This window comes from Rattus norvegicus, chromosome 1 (assembly GCF_021556685.1).
Source record: "Rattus norvegicus strain SHRSP/BbbUtx chromosome 1, alternate assembly SHRSP_T2T, whole genome shotgun sequence".
NCBI lineage: Eukaryota > Metazoa > Chordata > Mammalia > Rodentia > Muridae > Rattus > Rattus norvegicus.
In genome coordinates, this window is record NC_141534.1 from 243,192,980 (window position 1) to 243,219,199 (window position 26,220).

Consider the following 26,220-nt stretch of genomic DNA (forward strand, 5'->3'; position numbering starts at 1 on the left):
CAGAGACTCTTGCGGGGTGTGAAATGTGGTGGGAGGTGACGAGTGCTCCAGCGGCCGAGGGCAGAACTGAGTGTCAGGCTTGTCCTGGACCTGAGCTGGCGGAGCGCCGGCGGGGAACCCCGCCCAGGCGGCTGCCGGGTCCCCGGGGCTGGGCGCTGCTGGCGGAGCCGACGGGGCGGAGAGGAGTGCGACGGGAGGAGGAGTAGGAGAAGGGGGCCGGTCAAGGGAAGTGCGACGTGTCTGAGGAGCCTTTTTATACCTCCTTCCCTGGAGCCGGGCAGCCACCGCCGCCATCCACGTCTCTGCACCCTGGACCCGGGCTCCGTCCCAGCCGCAGCATGTCGGAGATCAAGAAGCAGAAGACGGTAGGCTGCCAGCCGCCCGCCCGGCCCTCCCCTCCCTCCTACCCTGCCGAGCCTCAGTGGGTCCCGCCCTCCCCGGGAGGCTCCCGCGCGGGACCCGGAGCCGAGAGGGAAGACACGGGTGTCCCGGGACGTGCAGGGACGTGGACGCTAAGTCTGCGTCCCCCTCTCTGGGCCACCCTCCGAGCGCCTCTCGCTGTGCGGTGCCACTGGGCACCTCTGATCCGTAGGAGTCCTGCCCTCCTGAGCCTTCTCGAGTTTGCGAAGTGGCTCCTAACCAGAACCAGGACAGGATAGGAAAGTCCCTTCTTCCTCCAGTCTTTCCACCACCCGCCCTGTCTTCCACAGGACCTCCGCGCACGCAGAGTGGGTGGTGGTCTGAGCTGACTCTGCTTCTGCCAGATCTGATCGCCGGCCACACGTTAGCGACAGACACCGGGGTTCTTCTAACCTTAGGACCTTTCTTGGAGTGGATTTTAATGGTAGACTTTCATAGAACTGCAATTAGCTAGGAAATTGCATTTCCATACAAGGTAGATTTTTAACCCTGTAGCCTGGTTCTCTCTCTGTTGACATGTGGTGGGGGGCAGAGTGGAGGGCGGGGGGGGGGGGGCGGGGTGAGGGAAAAGGCATCATTTGATAAGTGGAGAGTTTACAGACGCAATCCCCTTTTAATGGGGAAGATTAGGGTAATTAATGTATCTTTCCTCATAATAACCCTGGCTCTTAACAAAATTTATATTCTTAAAAATGTCCAACTATATTCCAAGAAAAGTGTGGGGGTGGGGGTGAGCAGTAATCATAGACTCTGAGTTAGGAGGAGCCTTACAGACAGCATTTGGGTCCCCTCAGATGTGGTCTACAAGCCATAATTAAAATCCCACCCAGCTAACCGGCTGCTGAACACTGGGCTCTAACCACCACACTGCGTTCCTCAAATGATTGTGGGGGGTGAGTAAATGGGAAGTCCTCTCCAATGATTAAACATAGACTCGGCACATAGTAGGTGTTCTATAAATGGTTTTCATGCTACTCATTAGTGTACTTTGAAGCATACCGTGCTGGTGAAGGGCAGAGAAGAAGCGGAAAAGGAGGGAGAGTGGAGGAGTCATGCGGGAACTGGAGGTGTGGCGATCGATCGGAAAATACAGGTCATCTGTGTCCTTGGTGGGGGCGTCATACTGGACCAGCGGGAGAGTCCAGGAGGAAAGTGGCATCACTCTGGGATGGGACAGCAGTTGGAATCTAGCTGCCGCCTCTGACAGGGCAATTTCAAAGTAGAGGGAGTCTCGGTAGTGTATGTTGTGATGAGTTTTATTGATTATCACATGGATTCCTGTTCCATATGATCAAGCTCTGTTAGTGCTAGGTGGCGCTTCCTGCAGTGGCCCGCAGTTTTTGTTTTGTTTTGTTTTTTTAATGGCGGTGGCATGTTCGTCTCACCTCCTCATCTGCATCAAGAACTTCCAGTGCCTCAGAGGAACTTTGTGAAGTATCAGTCAGCAAGTGACCTCTCCTCATGCCTCCGGTTAGAAAGAATCTGTGAAGTACAGACAGGACTGAGGGCAGGGCCTTAAAGGTCCACCCTGGGAGGCTGCACCATCAGCAGTGAAGAATCTGATCACCAGAGTTTGGGTTTTATGCTTACTCACTTTGACATTTTTAACTTCTGTTTCTATTACTGTTGTTGCTGCTCCCCTCCTCCTCTTCCTCCTCCTCTCCTTTCTCCCTCCCCTCCCCCTCCCCCTTCCTTCTTTTTCTGAGACAGTGATTTCCTGATACCCTAAAGAGCTAACTGAAGCAGGACTTCCAAATATTTCCTTAGCCTAAAAATTATTTTCCAACAACCATCCCAAGTTCCCAAAAGGCCAAGGGCTTGCTGTTAGTCCTCTAACAGGCTGACTTTGAGTGCACACGAAATCTCTCAAACTGTGTTAACTCAAACTGGGTTTTGACACCTTACAGAACAGAACAAACCTCCCCATACACGTGACCTCTGAACTCATCAGTTACTTAAGAAGTGAGTCTTGCCCATCTCCGAAGGCAGCCTAGGTAAGGGCTTTCGTCACAGACTTGAAGAGACAGACCCTTATTTGTTAGCTAAGGGCTTTATGCTGCTTTCCGCCTGGTTAATTCACCTAGCAGCCACTGAGAAACTTCAGGTGCTTGCAGACTGGACCCCCTTCAGTGCTTGATGATGGTGAGTGTGAAACCCAGGCTGGAAGACGTGGGTTGATGACTAGGAAGGCTGTAACCAAGCAGCCCAAATAGTGCATTAGCAAATTGTTGTCAGCAACTCTTTTTTTTTTTTTCTCAAGGCTTCGCCTATTTACTGGGTGAATACAGCCTTTTACCTTATGCCATTCTAGAACCAGTAACTCATAAAGCCTAAATGACAGGGTGCACCAAAATGATTCATCAGCTCTAGGAGGAAAAAGAGCGGTCTTTTAATAAAGGGAGGTAGTGCACCCGTTCTGTGTTAGCCATGGAGACGGAAGAAACAGCTGTTGGTCACATCACTCTTCTACCCCTGACTTAACTCAGTCCTGGCTAATCTCCATCCCCATCCCCTGTATACACAGATACCTGGAGTAGGAAAGGCAGGCTGTCTGAGAGGCCAGCAAAGAAGGGAAGGCCAAGTCAGGGCCTCTTTTCCTGCACTGTTTGCTGGGTTAGCATTTTCCAGACCCACGGTTGATGTTCTGGTGTTGTGGAGACAGCCAAGTTAAAAACTATGACTGAGACATCACGACCTTTTTCTGAAGGATGAAATAAGTCAGTGTGGGGAGTGCATGGAAGGGGTCCTGAAACCCCAAAGTCGCCCTGTGGCTAGAGCAGTGGTCTTCGTTTTCATTAGTCTAAAAATTCTGCACAGTGGTGCTCCACTTTCTTGGAAGAAACTGCCTTTTAAACTCATCTGAAGACACTGCCTAAGTCAAGACGTGAATGAGTAGATGAGGCATCTCTAATGGCGGGGGAAAGCCAGCCCTTGCTAGAACTGTGCACTCAAATGCACAGGACTTCCCCTCTCATCCCCCACAACACCCTTCACCTTGGAACATAACTGAACCTCATCCAGGTGAGGAAAACTGTTGGCAGAGCACGGTTTAACTCCAGGTTGGCTGAACAGGTAAAACGAATTCTCATGCCCCTCTGCGCCTGCTTCAGGAAGTGTCTCTTGCTCATTGTCTTCTCGAGTGTAAAATGGGATGAGTGACTTAACCACTCTGAACATTTGAGACTCCCTCTTACTGCGTAGCCCAGGCTGGTCCAAAGCTCCCCATCTCCTTGCCTCCACTTCCTGAAGGCTGGGATGACAGGCTCATGCCACCTTCATGTTGACTCACCATTCTGTTGTGGTTTGGCATAAGTAAGGAGAAGGCAGTGGGTTCCTGGAGGTGGAGTGAATGACACTTGACAGAATGTTTAATAAGAGAAAACAAACACGGAATTGTGGAGGTGACAGTTTGAATAGTCACCGTGAGAACCTGAATAGACGATACGGGTTAATAATTACTACAAACACACTTCAGTAACTAAACGTTGTACTACTGATATTTCTGCTAGCACTGCGGTGAGCACAGGCAGTCCGTGTGAAACTAAATATTGGTCTTACGTTCACCCACCCTTCCTATCCCTTTGACTATTTCCAGATGTACCTTAAAAATCAATGTTTTCCAGTTCGTGCTATGATTCCCAGTAATAGGCCACCTGTTTGGGCCTTTCACAAAGTTAGGGGTGTTTACCCTTGAGGTAAGATCCTTGAGGAAGGGTTCTGTTGCATGGCTTTGTGGTTTTCTTCAGGAGTAATTGGGCTTAGCTCAGCCATAAGACCTTCGGGGAATAAGATTCCGAGAAAGGAACCAGTGATATCAACTTTAATCCTAAGAGACTTCTGTTCATTTCAAAATCTACCACTGGACGGTAATGGGTACTCATTAGACCTTGTGTTTGGACATCTTTGGAGAACTCACAAAAGAAAGGCAAATTCAGCTCCAATCTGATGGCGGGTCAACAGACTTGCTGCCTAGACGATTCCTTCCTGTGACACCGTAAGAGCGCATGCGTCACTGCCTGCCACAGAGGAAGCGCCCAAGACCTGTAGAATGAATGACTGAACTCGGAATTACAAAACTCACCAGTCCCTCCACTTAAGACGTGTGGTTTTATAGAATCCATAATTGACGCTTTTTTGTCCTTATATGTGTGTTTGCTTATTTTTGATCAAGGATTTCTCATTCCTGCCCCCTAAAAAAAAAAATATTTCCAGAGATACGCTGCAGCCGAGCGGCCCTTATCAGGAAGGACTCGCTTTGGGTCCTGGCTGCACTCCGTATCTGGGCTCATTAAGCCCAAACCTCACTCTTTTGGAAAATACCACCCAAGTGGTATGAATTTGAGTTTGAACCTAAGACCCTCCTAGTGGATACAGCGTTTAAAGCAGTTCTATCCACCCTAACACACCCTTCAAACAACGCAGTTAGTGTACTCGGAGGGCTAGACAGTGGGCTTGCTCTGGTCCACACTGGATACAACTCTACTGCTACAATCACTTCAAATATATTCCTGTCTGCACACATGCCCCATAAGGATAAAAGTGCCCCTGACACCTGCTCTCTGGGGTCCCACTTTGTTCCAGATTTCAGCCTTGTAGTTTTTTTCCCCTGTTTTAGGTGATTATCAGAGAAGTTAGTACTCATCACTGTAGGAGACCAGGCCCCTTGTCTCTTCTCAGTTCCTATCATCACTAACATGCCAAGTCCTACCTGTATCTGACCATGCCTTGTGTCAGTCTTAAAATGAACAAAAGATTTGTTGGGTTCTTATTTCTGTGGAGATGTGTTTTCCCGTGTGAATATACGCCACATGTATGTGCAGTCCAGAGAATGTCAGGGCCCCTGGAACTGGTGTGTTACAGGCAGTTGTGAGCTGCACAGTGTGTCAGGAACCAAACTCCTCTCTCTGTAAGAGCAGCAAGTGCTCTTAACCAGTGAGCCATGTCCCCAGCACCCCTGTGTCGTTTTTAAAAGGGCATAATCCATGAACAAGAGAACTTGAGTCAGATGAGTCATCAGAAGTAGGAAATTAAATTCTCTTTTCCTCTACAAAGATGGGGTGGGGGTCGTTCACGTGACCTTTAGTGGCCTTAATTCTTAGAGCTGTGCTTTCTCTGCATACCCTCTGGTTCTCACCTGAGAGAGGTCCCTTCAGTTTCAACACCTCTCCTCCCTAGCCTGCAATGTTCTTGTGTTGTTCTGATGTAGCCCTGGGACTCTGGGGAAAGCAGGTAGAGCCAGGTACGATCTTTGACATTTCCACACGAGGCTCAAGAGTGCGGGTGGCAATCCCTGCTCCACTGTGGCCTTGCTGGGACTTTGAGGAGTCCTGGGAATGGCTGAGGTTCACCTAGGACTCTTCCCTTTGAGATCATGAACTCAACTCCCTCACCCCTCATCCCATAGCTCGATGAAGAGGACCCCAAGCACACTCCTTCCCTGGTTTACTCTGACCTCTAAGCTCTCCTTGCCTCCCTCCCAATAAAGTTTAAACAAAACCTTCCCAGAAGGCAGAATTGTTTGTCATAGGCCTAGGATCTGTGACAAATTGTTTCTTCTGTCATGTTCCTGCTTTGTAATAATTATTTTCCCCCAAGTAAGGATAAATAGGTACCCAACATAAAAGTTTTTTCTCTCTCTCTGCAAGAGCACAAGGTGTGTAACCAGGCCCTGGTGGTACCTGGTGTGAGAAGCATGCCCCTTTGGCTGTGACAGCTCTTCCTGTGTTTGTGAATTTTACTTGCTGAACAATAATCAGTATTGCGAAAGTGACTACAGTTTAAACATAGTAAACTCAATCTGTCTAGTACAAATATTAATGTTGGTAATAAAAAGATATAGCCTATGGTCTGCTATAAAATGTTCCTAAAGCAGCTATCTAAATGTTTTCTATAAAATGCTGCTTCATACATAACATACATTTCTATGCTGGATTAATATTAGCTTTAAATAATTGGTTAATATATCTGCTTTACATAGTTTATTATTAAAATTTCAATTTTGCCAGGCACGGTGATACACACTTTTAAACCCAGCACCCAGGCAGTTCTCTGTGAGTTCCAGCCTAGCCAGGGCTACTACACAGAGAAGCCCTGTCTCAAAGAAAAAAGGTTTTTGTCAACTAAGCAACTACATTAAGCACAATAACATGACAATTACTTTCTTTAACCTGGATCTTGTAGATTCTGTTTCAATTCTTTCCAAACTTACTGATTTTTAAACACCTATGAGAAAAATCAGAGATTTTTGTCCCCTCTGCCTCTTATGCCCTGCTTCAATCACGGTCAATGTATGGACAACTGATATACCCCTCCAGTTTCCAAAGCGACTGGCATCTTATGGTGCAAGTGATAGGGTCAGAGAGGCAGAAGATGATCTGTTAAGAGTGTGTACTGCCTTTCCAGAGGACCCAAGCTCAGTCCAGCACCCACATCAAGTGGCTCACTCCAGCTCCATGACACCCAGTGCTTTCCTCTGCTCTGTGGACAGCCATGCTCATGTGGCAAACACATAAAATCAAAATAACATTATTTTGAAACAGACATTGGTGATTTCCTTCATTTTCATATTGTACCTAGCATTTAAAACCCTGAACAGGTTTTTACATCCCTTGCTAACAATTCCTGGGTATGTGGCTCCCTTCTCACCTCCCAAGGCCTTTCTTTATGCTGTCCCTCTGAAGTTCCGGTTAAGATTCTCGTTGATATATTTGTCTGTCGACTATGCAAATGTGTATTGAATGAAAGCCAGGATCTCCTTTTGCCACAGTTGAATCCACTGAATCCCTATCTTCCTTATTTATAGAGTTCAGTCCATTCAAACAGTCTAAGTCTATTTTAAACACAGCATTTGCTTTTTTCTAAATGATGTGCCTGCACCCGCCCCACCCACAACCTTTATGCTCTTTAAGTCTTCTGTCCCATAAGCCTTGCCATGGCCTTGTACCAAAAGCAATAAAGTCTCCAAGTGGCTTTCCTTATTTATTTAATCCTTTCTTCTACCAAGTTAACTCTTACGAGTGTGATATTGAGGATTGAATCCAGTACCCCGTGCGGGGCAAGGAAACGGAAACTCTGCTACTAAGCGATATCACTGTCTCTCACTGTCTTTTCTCACTTTTTGAGCAAGAGTCTTAATAATGTTAGGCTGTCTTTCTAAAAAAAACTTAGGTTATCTATACTTTAAAAGTGTGTGTGTGTGTGTGTGTGTGTGTGTGTGTGTGTGTGTGTTTCAAAGAATAGTAACATTGCAGAAAACTAAGAGTCTATCTCTCTAATGCCTTGTACTACAGCTGAGTCATTGTACAGACACTGAAAGTTTTGCTAGGCCCGGGAGCCATCCTCCTGGCTGACAACTTGGTAACACCACTGATTATGGAGCATATACCTTATCATATGTCCTTTGAAAATGGCCCTACCCTTTCCCTGCTACTTGGTCTTGACTTCTGGTCCCCAAGAAACGTTTTCCATAAATAAGATAAATATTCCCTCCTAGTAGCTTTATCAGTGAGTCACAGCACACTGTCTACTCTAGGTTAGCACTGTGTTCTAATAGTCTCCAGATAGAAATACAGACCAAGAGGCAGTATTTGAAAGATGTCGCTTGGCAATTCCAAAGTATTCTAGTCAGTTAAACCCTCTCAAGCAATTGAATGGCCTTTTTAAAAAAAAAAATCTAAAAAGAGATATTAGGACCGGTGGTAAAATTCCGTTGCTAGAGTGCTTGCCAAGCATTTGGAAGCCCAGGGTTAGACGCCAATGGGTGCTGCATAAACCGGACTTGGTGTTTAGAAGCTAGCAATCGCAGCATTTAGGAGCTGGGGGCAGGAAAGTTCAAGCTCAATTCACAGCTACCAGGTGACGTCAGCCTGGGATACATGGACCCTGTCAGGGAGGGAAGGAGGGGGCAAGGGCAGAGGGTGCGAGAGAATTGTCCCATGGGCAGCACAGATCAGATCATACTAGGCAAAAGACGGACCCCGTTCAGTTACACGCTAAACCCCGAGTTCCCTGTTATCTGCAAATCCATCCGTTGGTGGTGTTTCTCAAGATCATGAAGCACCAGGAAGTCGATGACAGCGGTCACAAGGCTGCTGGGTAAATCTGCTTAGCTCACCGAGTCCCCAAAGAACATTTTCCCCCTCGTTTACAGCACTAATTACAGCTCTCAGTCCATTGGGTCCCTATTACCACAGTGTTTTGAGCAGTGACTAAAAAATAAGGGAAAAAAAATCACATTCACCCCTTGACAAATAAAACCCAGATAGTCAAACACAGTTACGTGAAATCTGCCTGTTTTGTTATAAAATTCTCCTGTGCTGTGATTTTTTTTTTAACCAGTGTTTGTCAAGTACTTATTTGCCTGGTACCCATACTGGGTCATCCTACACATGAGCTCATTTAGTCCTTCCCAGGTCACCAGCGAATGTGTGAACAGTCTGCTGGGAGCTTACTCAGCTAAAGTGAGTCTTTAGAGAGGCGCTCACAGGAGCAGCTGAACGCTTGGTAGCTCTCCATAATTAAGATGTTGATTTCACAGAGGGAGCCAGGCTTATCGCCAAGTGGCAAACCCAGTTGGCTCAGGTAACTAACGATATATTACGACCTCATTTGTACAATATTTTGGCAGCCGTCTATCAGTAATATCTCAAGACAATAATAATGGATTCAAATTAGAGGCATTCCTCAGCATTTAAAAAAAAAGTAAATGGCACAAGCAAGTGGTTATATTCTGTTCCCACTGTCAGACACATCCTCTCTCAGGATGATAGAAGTGAATACATTTCCCTCATGTGGGCAGTAGTTTTTATACCTTAGCCTTGCTACCTTGCCAGTGTTCAGTGAATACACAGACTGGTTTGTTTCCATGGAAGCTGGCAATATGTGAAGCAAGTTGTAAGCATAATTTGTAGAAACTAGAAACTACACCACCAGTAGATTTTATTTATTTATTTATTTATTTATTTATTTATTTATTTATTTATTTATTTATTTTGCAAAGTAAGAATTTGACCCAACTAGAACGTGAGGCTTAAGTGTGTGGGCCACCAGATCTCTTTCCCTTTCATTGCAAGTCAATGAAGAGTGAGTAGAGCCATGGCTTATTAAAGGCCTCTCATGTCATGTTTGGAAGAAATATGGGGGCGGGGGGATCATTTTCTTCTAGCATAGCACAGGGAAGTCGAAGTGGTTTGTCAATCCCAGGTCAGCATTGCAAGGCTGCATGCTAAGAAGGTCTGGGTTCCTGTTCCTAGAAGTCTGCTGTGGAAGAGCATGGAGTCCATGCTTGTTGTGCAGGACAACAATGGCTGGATCTATTCATGGAGTAAAAGTGGAGTTTTCACTTGGGAAGATCTGCTCTATTTAAACTAAAAGGAGAGTGATCATAAACAGTGACTTTCTCTTCCCATGACTTCACAATGGAAATGTGGCTACACACACACACACACACACACACACACACACACACACGCACACACACACACACACATACTCACAGATATACACATACACACACACACATACACATGCACACACACAGACACACATGTACACAGACATACAGATATACACAGACATACAGATATACACAGACATACACACACACACAGACACACATGCACACACACATACACACACAGACATACTCACAGACCTACACAGACATACACACAGACATACACACACATACACACACATGCACACACACATACATACACACAGACATACACAAACATACACACACATACAAACACACATACATACACACAATGCACATACACACACATACACTCACAGACACACATGCACACACACATACACACACAGACATACTCACAGACATACACAGACACACACACTCATAGACACACACATAAGCACACACCTGTCTTCTTTCATACTTTCCTCAGTGTTGAAATAAAGTGTTATAAACATCCCTTGTGTAATTAATTCTCCCAAGAACATAAACTCCCTGGGGATTCAGAAGGGTACACTGTAAATCTGACAGGGTTCGGTAAATAGAAAAAGCACTTTTCTAGAAAGTGCCCAAGCTCTTCCTCCAGGTACTCTGAGGAGGAGTTGGCATTCTCGGACTCATTTGCTCCGTTTTCAGCCAGCCTCCCCACCTCCCGGTTAATAGGGTAGATATAAAAGACACTATAACTGTGAGAAAGGAGACTATTTGGCTGTTTAAACACATGTTTTAATTTTATCTCTGTAGGTGCAGATTAACGAAGTGAAGACATTTAAAGGATGGGGTCGCACTGGAAATTATTTTCCTTGAGGGCTATTTAGAGAGTTGTATAAACTTTAGAAGATGTGGATTTGAGCAAATGCCATTAATAGGCAATAGTACCAGCATGGATAAGGCCTGTGGCTAGGGTTAGTAACAGTAGTCTTTGGACTCAAACCCAACATTTCACCTCAATAGCACAAGGCCTTATTGTTCCAGTGAATGAATGAGCGTACTCAGGAGAGAGTGTCCCTAGAAATAACGACTGCAACTTACATGTAACTCTAGACTTTGACTTGTTCATTATGTAAGTGCTTCACAGTTGTGCATTCACGGGTTACGAGATCCCAAAGGCCAACAAGCTCTGAGCCTGTTCTGGGATGTGCTAGAGGTTACACTGGCATTCTCCTGGCTCAGCAAAGAATTTTAATCTTGTGTGGTTCAAGGAGCCTATGTCATATACACAGCCTGACGCTCAGACCCAATTGAAAAACAAAACAAACCAAAAAAACCTTAAGAAAATACACAGAGGTAACAGCACAGCCTACAGTGGTACAGCAGCAGGGTGAGTGTTGGGGGCCACAAGGATCCCTATTGAGCTCTGTGTGGAGGGAGTCACACATTTCAGGAACCTCAATTTGATGTGTACACTGTAGGTGACAGTGTAACTGTTACCTTGAATTAGAGCAGGGTTCCTCTGGTGTATGTGATCCTTCATTTCCACACTTGCTAAGACTTTATGCAATTTACTAATTGTCCCAGCAACAGTTCACTGTAAGCATCTCCAGACCTAGATGAAGACACTGAAATATAAAAAGTTGTCACCCAGTAGATCGTGGAAGAAGCCAAGCCTTCACTTCCTCTCAGAGCAGAGAGAAGCTGTAGCTATCTGAACAATATTCAGAAGGAAGGACTCTAAGTTCATTGTGAACTGGACCATGAAATGGCCTCATTTTCTCTTAGAAGGCCTAGTGTTACAATCTGTTATAAACACGTGAATCGGTTCCCCCAGTTATGCATGTTTTTATGCAGATCAAATGCAGTCCCTCACTTCTCTTGGAAACCTAGGTATTGTTTCTCTGTCTTTAGAAGAGAAGATGTAAGGGAAAGTTTTAAAGGGGGTGGGGACTTCCTACACAATTCATGGTGTATGAAACATGTAAGAAAGTCAAATTTCAGAGTCCGTAAATAAACCTCACCAGAGCCCAGGGTGCTTACTTCACAATCACCAACCACAGCTACCACGCCCCACAGTTTGCCAAAATTCCTGCCAAGCTTGGATGTGAGCTTTTGGAGACCTCAAACATTTTGCCACCTCCTGCTGTGGGCTGTTAGGGTGTCCATCTTCAGTTTGGAGGAAGAGGTCTACCGGGCCATTAGCGCTCAGCTGGAGGCATCTGCATTTGGAGAGTTGAGAGCTGAACTGGGCATCACCATGGCACTGAATGGCTTGCTATTTTGCCATTGCTTGGGGTTTTTTGTTTGTTTGTTTGTTTGTTTTAATTATATATATATATATATACATACATATATATCTTTAAATTGTTTTTGTGAAACATTTTCCTATTTCTTTTTCTTTTTTTCTTTTTTCTTTTTTTCTTTTTTGGGAGCTGAGGACCGAACCCAGGGCCTTGCGCTTGCTAGGCAAGCGCTCTACCACTGAGCTAAATCCCCAACCCCCTATTTCTTACTAGTATTGCTACGCTTCATTATTTGCAATATTCTCTTTGTAAAGATCTGTGGTATTCTGTCTTTAATTTGTGGGAGGCGTGCAGTGCTTTGCCATGCGTGGAGGCCAGAAGACAGCTTGTGGGAGTTAGTTCATGCCTTCCCCCATGTGTATCCAGGGACTTGAACTCGTGTCCTTAGGCTTGGTAGCAGACACCTTTGCCAACTGAGCCATTTTGCAAACACACTTCATGAAGTCAGTCTTTCTGTAAAGATCCATAAAGATCCATAGGAGGAATTTCTATCTTAATGCAGAGGCTAATATTTTCCTAAATTCTCTGAGTATTCAGGTTTTCGATTCTAGATGCATGGCCAACGGCTGCCCAGAACTGAAGATGTGGACTACCTCTTTTTTGTGTGTTTGTGATCGTTAGTATTCCATTTTATGTCTCTGGCTTACTTTCTCTAAGCTTCTCCCTTCCGATTCATGAGCTTTCACCATGCATTTTAAAGGAACTATGCAGAACACTAAATGTGCAAAAATGAATTATAAACACATTTGTATTTTAATTCAAATAATACATGTATTTGAATCTTTGAGGCAGAGCTTTGCAGAGGCTTTCGTTGCTGTCCTGTGTCTAAGAGCTCTTTGCTTTCTGTGTTCTCTTTGAGCCTGGCCCAGGCCTGTATTCATCTGCAGGACCAGAGCCCAGTAGGTAAAGTTACTGAGTACTGAGGGTTTTCTGGCTGAGTCTCCCACCTTCTCCCAGGCCTTTCAAGAGGGCTCATGACACAGGTCAGAGGTTCCTCGATTAACTCCAGAAAGTTCAAAGTTGCAAACGTAAAAGGGGACAACAGATTTTATACCTATAATTGAAATTTAGCCCATTATAATCAGAGACAGCAAACTATAGCAGTGTTACTAGTATTTATAACCATGTTGCCAACAGAAACCCATGGGTGTTTTCACATCATATATAGGGTTACAGATAATAACAGAGTATCTGAGCTCTTTATCACCACAAAGTAAAGATTGTTGCTAAGCTCTCTATAAGCAGTTAGATCTTGTCAATAATGTTGATAGGTAAGTATATTTATTACCCAGCTGTAACTTAAATGCTTTGACATTGTAACTCAGTCTTTGTTGCAATCCTGTGTGTTTTATGCACTTAGAAACATTTTTTCCTGGGCTGGAGAGATGGCTCAGCTGTTAATGGCTAGGCTCACAACCAAAAATATTTTTTCCGTAAGAAGGGGTCCTAGGCTGACAAAGTTTTATTTATTTATCCATTTATTTTTGGCTTTGTATTTTATTCAGGCAGGGCCTTATTTCATCTTCCAGGCTAGCTTCAAGCTAATGAGATTCTCCTGCCTTGGTACCCTTCCCTTGCAAACGCTACATTACAGACATAGGCCACCACTCCCAATTCCCAAAGAGATTTCTGATTCAAAAATGAATGCAAACAGGTAAGCACACACATACTTTATACATAGTTTCAGGGGTTCACAGAGCTCCCTGTTGAGGCCAGTCTCTGGGAACTGCATTTTAACACTTGCTCGACTTACTACGTCATGGTGGTAGGTCGTATGAAGTAGAGTTTTGTTTACTTTTTTAAAAATTATTTTACATGTGTAGATGTATTGCCTGCAGATACTCCTGTGTGCCACATGCATGAGGTTCCTGCGGTGGCCAGAAGAGGGCGTTGGAGGCCCTGGAACTGGTGTTAAAAGTGGTTTGAGCACCATGTGCGCGCTGGAAATCAAAATTGGGTACCCTGGAAGAGAAGCCAGTGCTCTTAACCACTGAGCCATCTCTCCAGGCCCTCGTTTACTTTTTTAAGCCCCCATTCACATGATTCCCTTACAGGAACTGACTTACTCCGCCCTCAGAGTCGCTGCTGGTGGTGGTACTCACTGAGGACTACCCCTTTAGTACAATAACGCCCTTGGCCTGTATCTTGTGATGCTCAGTATTTTCCCATCACTTCACAACTGAATTATAATTTTATATTAAAAGTCTCTCTGTTTTGGATTTCCCAATACGCTATGCATCTATTTCTTCCCTCTGCCATTGGTAAGAGTTACAAATGCTAGCACACGCATGCTAGCACGGATCGGTCACCTGAGACCATTCATGTCATTCTGCGCCCGTACTCATGCAGTCAAGTCTATTTATTACTCGTGTACGAAGAAGCTGAGGTTTATCTGGGAACATAATAGCACACTGTTGTGTGTTATTGTCTTGAGGTCAGAAAGTGCATCTACCTGATGGGTTTTTGCACTTTCTTCTATCTGTTCATTGTACTGGCTGTCAGATTGAGTCTTTTACTTTGTTGAGACCCGGCTGAGAGCAAAGAGATTGGTTCCTGTGTTTCTCAATCCTACCAAGCCTGGATCCCATTCCAGGAGCATCTGACAGAACTGGTCTGTGTTGGGACAATTCGACAGTCTTTAAAAGCTGATAAGGAAGTTCCTCAGTCTGGCCTGGCTTTGTTTCTCTTAGAGAAAGGAAGCTCTGGAGTACACCAGGGCCTGGCTAGGTGGTAGCTTTCTGTGCTATGGAATGCCTTCTCATTCCCTTCCCAGATCTCTCGGGTCGCTCACCACATTCCTCACGGAAGATGTAAAACTAAACACCCAGCTAGATCATTCCCTGGTTGCCTCTTCTTGTGCTGCCTTACGGTGACCAGAGGCGTCCTTTCTGCATCGGCTGTCCTTGAATCTTTCTCTGTAAATTTTCTCTATTCTGCTGTGACAGTTAGAAGTGACTTAAGTGAGTAACTGGGACCATTTATTTTTTTTTTCTTTTAAAGATTTATTCATTTATTATATATAAGTACACTGTAGCTGTCTTCAGATACACCAGAAGAGGGCACCAGATCTCTTTACAGATGGTTGTGAGCCACCATGTGGTTGCTGGGAATTGAACTCATGACCTCTGGAAGAGCAGTCAGGTGCTCTTAACCGCTGAGCCATCTCTCCAGCCCACTGGGACCATTTATAATGGAACATGGAGGATCTCACTATCAACCGGTCAGTGTTAGGATGGGAATAAATCTAGAAGAATTCTCATAGCACATCTGGCAGGTTGAAATGAGAAAGATCCCACAGAAAGGCGCTTCTGGAGGCAAGCTTGTCTCCCCTCTGTGAGATAGTTTAGTACTGGCATTTCCAAGGGGGGAAATGTGTAAGCACCTCAAGGGCAGAAATATTACTCACTTATGCCTGGTACCTCTCATCTAAAATTACTTACAGTGGATAAAATTAACGTATAATCCTTGGACCTTCTCATCCAAATTAATAGGTATCTGGCATTACTTTAACTGATCATGGTTGTTAACTTTGTCTTCTGAGGTGTAAAAATTAATGTTACCTTATATGGCTGGGATCTTCGAAAAGATTATTGACTCTCAGTGCACGAATAAAAACAAAAGGCAGGTATTTAGCGTAGGTATTTAGGCTTACTCAGATTAGATAATTCAAGTTTGTAACAGTTTTTGTTTAAAAACGTTTGTGTGTGTGTGTGTCTGTGTCTGTGTCTGTGTCTGTGTGTGTGTGTGTGTGTGTGTGTGTGTGTGTGTGTGTGTAGACACATTGCAGGCCAGAAGAGGTGCCACGCCTTGGAGCTGGAGTTACAGGTTGCACCCTGCCACCCAAGGCCAGAGCTAGGCATTGAGCTCAGGTCCTCTGGAAGAACAGCAAGCACCTTTTTTGCATTCTTGTTTTATTTATGTATCGATTTACTTTTACACTCCAAATTTTATTCCCCTCCCAGTCCACCCCCACCCCAGAGCACCATACCCCATAGTTCCTCCTTGTTCCCCCTCTCCCCATCTCCACAAGGATGCTCCCCCCACCAACCCCATTAGACCTCTAAACTCCCTGGGGCCCCCAGTCTCTTGAGGGTTAGGTGCATCTTCTCTGACTGAACCCAGACTCGGGAGTCCTCTGCTGTACATGTGTTGGGGGCCACATCTCAGCCACTGTATGCTGCCTGGTTGGTGATCCAGTGTCTAAGAGATCTCAGGGGTCCAGGTTAATTGAGACTGCTGGTCCTCCCTACAGGGTTGCCCTCCTCCTCAGCTCCCTCCAGCTTTTCCCTAATTCAGAGGGGTCAGCAGCTTCTGTTCGTTGGTTGGGTGCACACATCTGCATCTGACTCTTTCAGCTGCTTGTTGGGTCTTTTAGAGAACGGTCTTGATAGGTGCCTTTTTGTGAACACTGCATAGCTTCAAAAAAGGTTACAGGTCTTAGGGCCTCCCCTTGAGCTGGATCCCACTTCGAGTCTGTCACTGGCCCTTCTTTTCCTCAGGCTCTTCTCCATTTCTATCCCTGCATTTTTTTCAGAAGGTAAGAATTATGGGTCAGAGTTTTGACTGTGGGATAGCAACCCCATCCCTCACTTGATGCCCTGTCTTTCTTCTGGAGGTGGGTTCAATAAGTTCCCTCTCCCCACTGTAGGGCCTTTCATCTATGGTCAACCTCCCTTTGAGTCCTGAGAGTCTCTCACTCACCAGGTCTCTGGTACATTCTAGAGTGTCTTCCCAACCACCACCACCCCCCCCCCCCAGGTCACCTGTTTCCATTCTTTCCGCTGGCCCTCAGGGCTTCTTCTAATGCTGTGCCAAGTCTCAAGCTCCTTATATCAGTTCCCAATGCTGAGTTTCCTCTCTCTATGATTATTTGCATGTTGGGGGGGCACCTTCCTTACCTTCTTCCTTTCCTATTATTTTGAAGTGAATTTAGTTACACTATTTTGAAAAACAAATACGTGTATGAAAGGTAAAATCTGTGCTTTCTCTTTTGTTTTCCTATGTAAGTCTCTGAATGTAAAATGAATGTCAGAATACTTTGGGGTCAGATGAGAGAGATGAAACAGCTGGGTACACAGGAGCGAGGGTAGACATAAAGAGAAGGCACTTCCTTGCCAAGTCCCTTTACAACCCTGTGTGGAAAGAAGCAGAACTGATAACTAAGTGAGTTGCCTCCCCGGGGAAGTTCTGTCTCCTCTCGGTCATCTACCTTGTTGTGAGCAATATAATTCCACATTTTTGCACAGTAGACGTTCTTTGTGGAGTTTTCTCCTGGAAGACTGAGCAGACAGCTCCATGTAGAGACACTCACCCACCGGGTGCTCCAGTTCAGTCTTCAGCGAGTACGAGAAAAAGAAAGTTAGCCCTGGAAGATTATCTGTCTTCACAGGATAACCGCATTCTTTATATAATGTTAATACTGTGTGTGCGCACACACGTGGTGAATTGGACTTTGAGTCATGCTATATCTTAGTACATAGGTCAGTGGCAACCAAAAGATGAAGGTTAAAAGAAAAATCCATTTAGCTGAGGAAAAAAACTGTTTTGAAGAAATGCTGCACCTCATTAAATGAGGTCAAGCATTTCAAGAATTGATTTTAAAATGAAGTTTGCTCTAAGAAAACGACAACAACCACAAAAGTACTAAAATAAATAACACAGAACTGAAGAAAACTGATCTATAGTCTCAGAATGGCTATGCCCTACACTCAGATACCATAGCATGTTTTTAATATGAAACTATTTTAGAAGCCAGTGCGATGGCTCGGCACAAGGGCTCTTGCTGCCAAACTGGACAATGGGAATCTCGTGCTTGGGACGGACATTTTGAAAGACCACCGACTCCCACAAACTGTGCTCTGGCACTCATAAAAACTGATGAGTGAAATAAAAAATATTTTAAATACTAAAATTTTAAAACAGAAAAAAAGCAAAAGATAGGGACCCTGAGAAATAATAAGCAGCTCCTAGAAGATATGGGCTGTTTCCAAAATATCAAACGTCCTTATAAGCCAATGCTTCTAAAGTATGCAAAGTAATGTATAAAGTGCAGGAAGAATGCAAATATCAGAGTGTGATGTCACACAGCCACTCGAGGCTCGAAGGAGGGACAGTCACTGCCAGTTTTCAAGGAGCCCAGACCACACTGAACACTCCCGTCTCAAAAGCAAATAAAAAACCATATATACATTTTTAATTAAGGAAAATCAAAGCTTTAGAAAAGAAAATTAAAAAGTGTCTCTAAATGTATGAAAAATATTGAACCTTACTATAAGAAATGACGCTAAAAGTAAGAGGTTTGCTTTTTGTTTCTCAGTGGACAAAGGTAAAAGCTTTTAGGCAGCGTGTGGTATAGGAGGGGCTGTGGGGGAACATCGGGACTCACTCCTAGCAGAGCTGTACTGACACAGCCTCTACAGAGATTTGGCAAAGCCCATCACAATTTAACTTTGTGTGTGTGTGTGTGTGTGTGTGTGTGTGTGTGTGTGTGTGTGTGCTCCTTAAGCTAGCAACTCAAATCCTGGCACATAGAGATCTTGCAAGCAAGTGGCTTACGGTTGTCATTGTGCGATTATGAAGGCACAGGGACATAGCTGAAGTCCTATAACGACAAAACGTTGGAAGCAAGGTAAAACGTCAACGAATAGGATGATTGAACCATCCGTATACTGTGCTGCTGTAATAACACGCGCACGGTGAGAATTGATTAAAAATGATTCAGTGGGCTAATATATCAGTGTTGGAGACTCTCCAAGCACATTTAGGAGAATCTAAAATGAAACCTACTGTCAAGTAACATTTTAGACAAAAAAAAAAAAAAAAAGAAAAGAAAAAGACATAAATCCATATGCTATCTCTCAAAAGATAAGGATGAAACTAACCATATTATTACTTCCAGCAGAGAGCAGTGTGGGTAGATAAACTGTTCAAGGAAAATAATTTAAAAATGTAGAGAAAGTAAACTTACACATCTAAATAGCTTTGACATACAATGTATCTATACGGATATTGGAGAGGCCAAGACAAAGGTTATGTACGCAGTCAGGAATGTGGAGAGTCCTCGGGATTTTCTTTTAAAATTTTGTTCTTTGCCAGTTTTTGCATGTATATGAACAGGCTGACTACCCTCCCCTAGTCATCTAGCTTCCTCCCACCTCAGTCAATCCAGACTGACTCCCTGTCGCTTTTGGAGACTATCGATTTTGGTTTTGTTTTGCGACCCCATTTAGTGCAGCCGGGGCCATTTCTGAGACCGTTAGGATTGTCTGTTGGAGACTGATGGGGTCTCCAGTGGGTTTGTAACTGAAGAGGTTCTCCCTTTCCCTCAGTTAGTTTAGCGAGGATAAGGCAGGGAGCTGAGACTTTCCCCCTTTACAACGAACTTGCTGTACTTTCCTGGATGATAGCGGACCACGGGAACTTTCTGGATCAGAAGCACGGGGCTTTGCTGCTCATGGCCTGGCAAGCATTCTGATCACCTACACGCGTGTCGTTTCTTCATTCCCAGCCTCCCTAGAGGCAAATGGACCGTAAAGTTCACATGCCATAAACACTGAGCTCATTTCGGGAGAGAAGCCACAAATACAGCCTCATCCTGAAACTGGTTCTGGAAAAACAGACTAGATACCAGTTAGCCCCGTTCACAAGATGTGCAGGGACACGATATGCCTGTGAGAACCATTTGTCCATCTCTAATTTATGAACGATAGCTCGCTCACATGCAGAGTTCTCAAAACATAGGCGAGGCTTAAGGGCTAAAAGTAACTCTTGGTGCCTTAAGGTTCTTAGCTGAGTAGTATGGGGTGTGTGTTGATTTGTTATTGATTAGATTATTAGCCCTGGATCTTGCATCTCTAACTCAGTTGGGGTGAAAGGTCACAAACTCCATTTTCCTATCTGGCCCACTGTTGTAAGGGCAAGTTATTGATCAACTGAGATCAAGAATGTAAATGAATCAGAACGCCCCTAATTAGTACTAACAAGTACTAACATTTAACCACAGCCGTCGGAAGGTCACCTTGGCACTCCCCAAAGGGGCTTAATTAGGCTCCCAGGTTTGGGAAGTGGCACTCCCCAAAGGGGCTTAATTAGGCTCCCAGGTTTGGGAAGTGTTTTCTTTCTCACCAGAGTGAGTCTCTCACGTTTGTTCTCTAACTCAGTGTCACACTGAAATCTGTTTGGAGCCTGTGCTTTTCCAGTCAGAGCTGAGCTGGAATCGGAGGTTCAGCCTTGGCTTTGGCACCTGGCTAAGTGTGAGGCAAGAACAAGCTTTCATTCATCAGCGGAGCACAGTGGGTTTCTGTTTCAGTTTGGGGTGGGCCAGTAGGACCTGTGGTGGGTCTACTAAAGGATGAATTGACACCCTGTTAGGAAGGTGTTAAGTCCCTCCTGGGTCACCTTGACATGCCCCATTTTTGTAGCACCATTGACCCACATTTCATGGCTTTTTATTTCAAGGTAATATACATGAATAAAAAAACTGTAAACCTAAAGGATACTGTTCAGGAGATTTTCATGAGGTGAGCATGCTTGTATAACCAGCACCCAGGTGAGGAAACAGGGTACCTCCTACCTCCCTAGTGCTTCCCTCCTGCTCAGCCGTGGCTGCTTTCAGGCCTCTCAGACAGAATTGAGCTTTGCAGACACTCCTGGGCACGTCTCCCTTAGCTTCATATCGCACCTATGAAAGTGTGTCACACACACTGCTTGTGGGTGGTCAGACTCTCTTCATTCCTGTTACTGGTCCTCAGCTGGACTGATTTTGTCCCATGTCAAATGGGATGGAGATGTTGATGCTTGGATTTTATGGCCTTCACATCTGAGCTGGGGAAGAGGTCACTTCTGACCATCCGACAACACAAGCAAGAATTGTCAGGCAGAAAACACAACCGGCATTTGGCTGGAGACGCAAGTCAGTAGTCTTCCATGCCGTGGATATTTTTCTACTTCTTTACCTGTGTATTTCTCAGAGCTCCTGGCTTGTGCACTCAGGAGCACTGTGAAATCCAGACACAGCTTTGCTATTCCTGAATGCATGCTTACACAAAAATTAAAGAGACTACCAAGTAACCAGGTGCCATGGTGGGTGCACACCTGTAATCCCAGCACTTGGGAGGCAGAGGACAGAATAGTCACCAGAAGGGGGCTAGCGTGGGTCATATAATGAGATCTCTATCTCAAAACGGAAGAGTGTCCGGCAAGAGGTTGTAATGTCAAGAACAAGTGTCCGGGTGAAAAGAAACTGTCATGTGTGATCTCAGTCATACTCAACATTTCAGAGTTTTCGGATGGTTACGAGAATTTTGAAGAGATTCTAAATGAGCAAGTCTCACAGCTTTTCCTCAAAGAATGAAGAAGCCTCTCCAACCCACACGCATATGCCCATGTTTGTGGTATGTTCATGTTCATGTGGGTATACATGTATGCATGTACATGTGGAGGCCAGAAGTAAGACAGATCTCTCACTGAACCCAGAGATCACTGGTTTGGCTAGACTGGCTGGCCAGCAAGTCCTAGGGGTTCTCCTGCCTCTGCCTCCCCAGGATCACCTGACAGGCATGTGCCACCATGTATGGTTATTTGTATATGAATGCTAAAAAATGAACAAGAACTTTACCAATGGAGACATTTCTCCAGTCTCTAAGATGACAGTCACCACTTGAATGTGCAGTACATGCTCATGTATGTACATGTTGACTCACATGCGTGTAAAAGCCAGAGTTTAGCATCCAGTGTCTTCCTCAGTGGCTCTCCATCTTAGTTTTTGAGACAGTGTCTTAGTGCACATAAGCACACCCACTGGACTCCAGTCACTCGCTAGAGCGTCAGAGATTCTCCGGCCTTTGCCTCCTAGCCCAGGGGTGACAGGCACTGCCATAGCAGACGTTTTATGAAGGTGCTGGGGAGTCAAGCTTCGGTCCTTGTGCTTGTGTAGCAATCACTTTACCACTGGAGTTCTCTCCCCAATACCGAAGGGACTTTCTTAAAGATGCCTTCGCTGGGGAGGGTCATTTTCATACCATAAATCTACTCATTTTAACTAGAAAATCCAAAGATACCTAGACAAGCTGCAGAATTGTGCAGCCTTGGCTCAATTTTAGATCCTGTTCACACTCGAGTCCCCAGGGCCTTGTACGATTGTTCCCCTCCCTGCCCCGAGACCCAAGAAACTGCCAGTGCTTTCATCTCTGGGTGTCTTCCTTTCCCGTTAGTGGAATGGTGGAGTATGTGGTCTTCTGTGTCTGTCTTAGAGTGTCTTCAACGCTCAGCACACGGAACCAGGTGCCAGGAGTCACCTTATATGGTGGTGTGGATTCCATTGTGTAGACAGACTGTCTTTGGTCCAGTTACAGGTTGATAGACATTTGTGCTGTTTCCACTATGAGTTGTTGTGAGGAAAGAGAATCAAGGATTTGGGAGCAGAGCTTAATGCTGACAAAGCCCTCTCATTTGCCCCATGCCTTCTACTCTCTTCCCCTACCAAGCAAACACAGGGTTACCAAGAGGAAAGTCAGAAGTGATTTGTGAAGCATTGACGTCAATAACCTTTATTTAAACTATAGATTGAAATCTTAGTAATCAAATCCATCATCTTTCAGTTTAAAAGTGAAGTGGTCCTTCACTGCCATTCACAAACCTCTTCCTGGTTTTTGTTTGTTTGTTTTTGGTTGGTTGGTTGGTTGGTTGGCTGGCTGGTTGGTTGGTTGTTTGGTTGGCTAGCTGGCTGGCTGGTTGGTTGGTTGGTTGGTTGGTTGGCTAGCTGGCTGGTTGGTTAGTTAGTTGGCTGGCTGGCTGGCTGGTTGGTTGGTTGGTTGGTTGGCTAGCTGGCTGGTTGGTTGGTTGGTTGGTTGGTTGGCTGGTTGGTTGGCTGGCTGGTTGGTTGGTTGGCTGGTTGGTTGGTTGGCTGGCTGGTTGGTTGGTTGGTTGGTTGGTTCGTTGGTTGGTTGGTTGGCTGTCTGGATGGTTGGTTGGTTGGCTGGCTGGCTGGCTGGTTGGTTGGTTGGTTGGTTGGTGGTTGGCTGGTTGGTTGGTTGGCTGGTTGGTTGGCTGGTTTTGTTTTGTTTTGTTTTTGTAGTGACCGATAGAAGAGTAGGCTCTAAAGTTTCTGAACGTTAATAACGTGCCATCTCATACAAGTCAGCAGCCAACTGCATTGCTTCACCTTAAAAAGCTGGCATGCAACTTTACCCTTCAGGTTTCAGCTATTCAACTGTGTTCACTATCTATTCAGTGTCTCCACTACATGCATATTCCATCAAGCACTCAGAAAAACTTGGCTTCCATGTAAATAATGGAGAGGAGGACTTAGTGTAAATGCCTCTTGTTTCTTAAATGATATTTTGATCTGGCCTATTCAGTGGAATTTAGGTTGATATTTTGATCAATAAACTGCCTTATCCATTGCAGAATAAAAAGAAGAAAGAAGGAGATGAGAGTTGGGGAATGAAAACACTGATTATCTTATCTGTTTCCATTTTGGCATTTGTCTAAGAAAACAAAATCTGTGCTTCAGGTCAGCTGGGATAGCCTGATCCTCAGTTTACAGAAACGCAAAGGGTAGCTCTCTCTCTCCATTTTCTCCAGTCTTGCACCACAACCTGTCACACTAGCACTGCTGAAGTGGTAACAGAATAACAAATTCGAGGCTAATCTGGGCTACACAGTGAGTTCAACAAAGGCTAGTACTACCCAGCATGGTGGTGTTGAGATTTTTTTTCAAGTTAAAAAAAAAAGTTCTTTCTGGGAAGATTTCCTACCTCAAGTCCATTGGAATTATTGTTTAGGATTAAGACCTTAAAATCACTTTATTAGACAAAAAAAAGTGAAATATGACCCTTAAAAATGTTTCAAAAAGGGAAGAAAATGCTCACCACAAACAAGCCTGAAAAAGTGAAGAAAATTCCCACCTCTGGTGTCAAGCCATCTGCCTCAAATGAAGATGTGGACAGTATGGATTTTAGAAGTGGGTGGTGACGTTTCTCTTTGTCCTCCCCCAGTAGGTGGCTGGAAGGAACCATTATAAGAGTGTGTAGGAAGTTGTTGGCAACTTGAGACATTCTGAAATGGAGCTGAACCTATAAAAGAGAAGCATCTAGAAGCTTAGCCTCGCCATTCAGGATTGAAAGCAAAAAGAGCTTGAAGCTCCTAGATATCATTTGTGCTTCTTCTCTTGGGGTCTGAGGATAGGGCAGGTAGGTGTGTAGCTGTTCATAAGGAACCTAGACCCATACCCACATGAGCCCACAAGTATGCTTCAGTGGTCTCACAGTAAATGCCAGGGACTATGCCTTGGTCCACCAGGCTTCTGTCACCAGCCTAGGAGTGGTGTTCAGTGTGCCTTTGCAGTAGAGAGCTAGGCGACTACTCTGTGTGCCTGCAGAATTGTGGTTGAAAACGTTTTGTCTCTGGTGTGGATTGTCGAAGGTTTAAACCCAGGGTGTCATTACAAGCTATTTTAAGCTTCTTCCATTTATTCAGATGCAATGGCTTTTGTCTATTATATGCCAGTGGAGGAGAATAAAGTTGAGCTGTAGCCTGCACAGCCTTTTGGGTCTTATTTATAACCATAGTTACGACCATCATACATAAGTCCATGTTAAAAGTACATGTGTCACAATGTCAACCAACCAGGACCTCCAAGGACTAAGTCACTACACAAAGACCATACAGGGGCTGACTCTGGGCTCCAACCTCATAGGTAGCAATGAATAGCCTAGTAAGAGCACCAGTGGAAGGGGAAGCCCTTGGTCTTGCCAAGACTGAAGCCCCATTGACCGTGATTGTTGGGGGGAGGGCGGTAATGGGGGGAGGATGGGGAGGGGAACACCCATATAGAAGGGGAAGGGAAGGGGTTAGGGGGGATGTTGACCTGGAAACTGGGAAAGGGAATAACAATTGAAATGTAAATAAGAAATACCCAATTTAATAAAGATGGAGGGAAAAAAAGTGTGCGTCAGTACATTGAGCAACTAGAGTTGTTCAGATGTTTAATTGTATGATCAATGAAGACTGAAGCCAGGGTACTTGGTTAATCCTGTTTGAGTGTGTTGTTGCTGCTGCTATCTTTAATGCTCTAGTCCTCACCTTTAGAAGCCCGGTTTGTGTCTGCAATTGGAGGAGTGAGTCTGTAAAAAGTTTCCTCTTGTTAGCTGTTAGACAGTAGGCATTGTGGTTCTAGCCTTAATGGTAAGCACATTTTTCATGTTGGAGTCTAGCCTCCTAAGACCACCCCAGAATCCCGAGGGAGCAGTTGTCACATCCCCATGACATGTCCCATTCACGGTCTAATGCAGTCAGATACTCAGGGGATCTGCCCATGGTTTGAACTCTATGGATAACTTGCTTAGGCTGTTCATGAGGTGCAGATAAATGGAATCTTACAGTATTGTTGTAGTGACGCATCTGTCCTTAACAGTCGTGTTCTTTGGCTATTGTCACCTCTGCGCAGGATTCCATAGACAGCATGGTTTATTTCTGTAGCCTTTGTTGATTGATGGTTGGGTCCTCGCTGTTATTCCATCCTTTCTGCTTGTTTCTTTGTTTCGATTTGTGTGGTTGATTTTGGGGGGTATTTCACCAGGTCTTACTCTGTCAATCAAACTGACCTCAAACTTACAGCAATCCTTCTGTCTCAGCTTCCTGGGTGTTAAGACTAGAGGAATGAGATAAAAGGATTCAAGCATGAAGTTTTGCTGGCTCAATAGACAGAGAAATCCAGCTCTTACAAACTCATGTCTAACCTTGTGTTTTAATTAGGGTTTTACTGCTGTGAACAGATACCATGACCAAAGCAACTCTTATAAGGACAACATTTAGTTGGGGCTGGCTTACAGGTTCAGAGACTCAGTCCATTATCATCAAGGCAGGAACATGGCAGCATCCAGGCAGGCATAGTACACGAGGAGCTGAGAGTTCTACATCTTCATCTGAAGGCTGCTAGCAGAATACTGACTTCCAAGGAGCTAGGGTGAGGGTCTTAAAGCCCAGGCCCACAGTGACACACATACTCAAACAGGGTCACACCTATTCCAACAGGGCCACACCTTCTAAAAGTGCCACTCTCTGGGCCAAGCACATACAAACCACCAC

At 44.8% G+C, this 26,220-nt stretch overlaps 1 protein-coding gene across 2 annotated transcripts in view; it reads left to right on the forward strand.

Annotated features, from left to right (window-relative positions):
• The first annotated feature begins 279 nt into the window (after positions 1–279).
• Positions 280–26,220, forward strand: part of Papss2 (3'-phosphoadenosine 5'-phosphosulfate synthase 2) — an 86,953-nt gene continuing 61,012 nt past the window's right edge. For both annotated transcript variants that reach the window (XM_087551519.1, NM_001106375.3), the window contains 1 exon segment: positions 280–365. In XM_087551519.1, coding sequence (XP_087407645.1) covers positions 339–365 — 27 coding nt within the window. In that variant the 5' untranslated portion in view covers positions 280–338.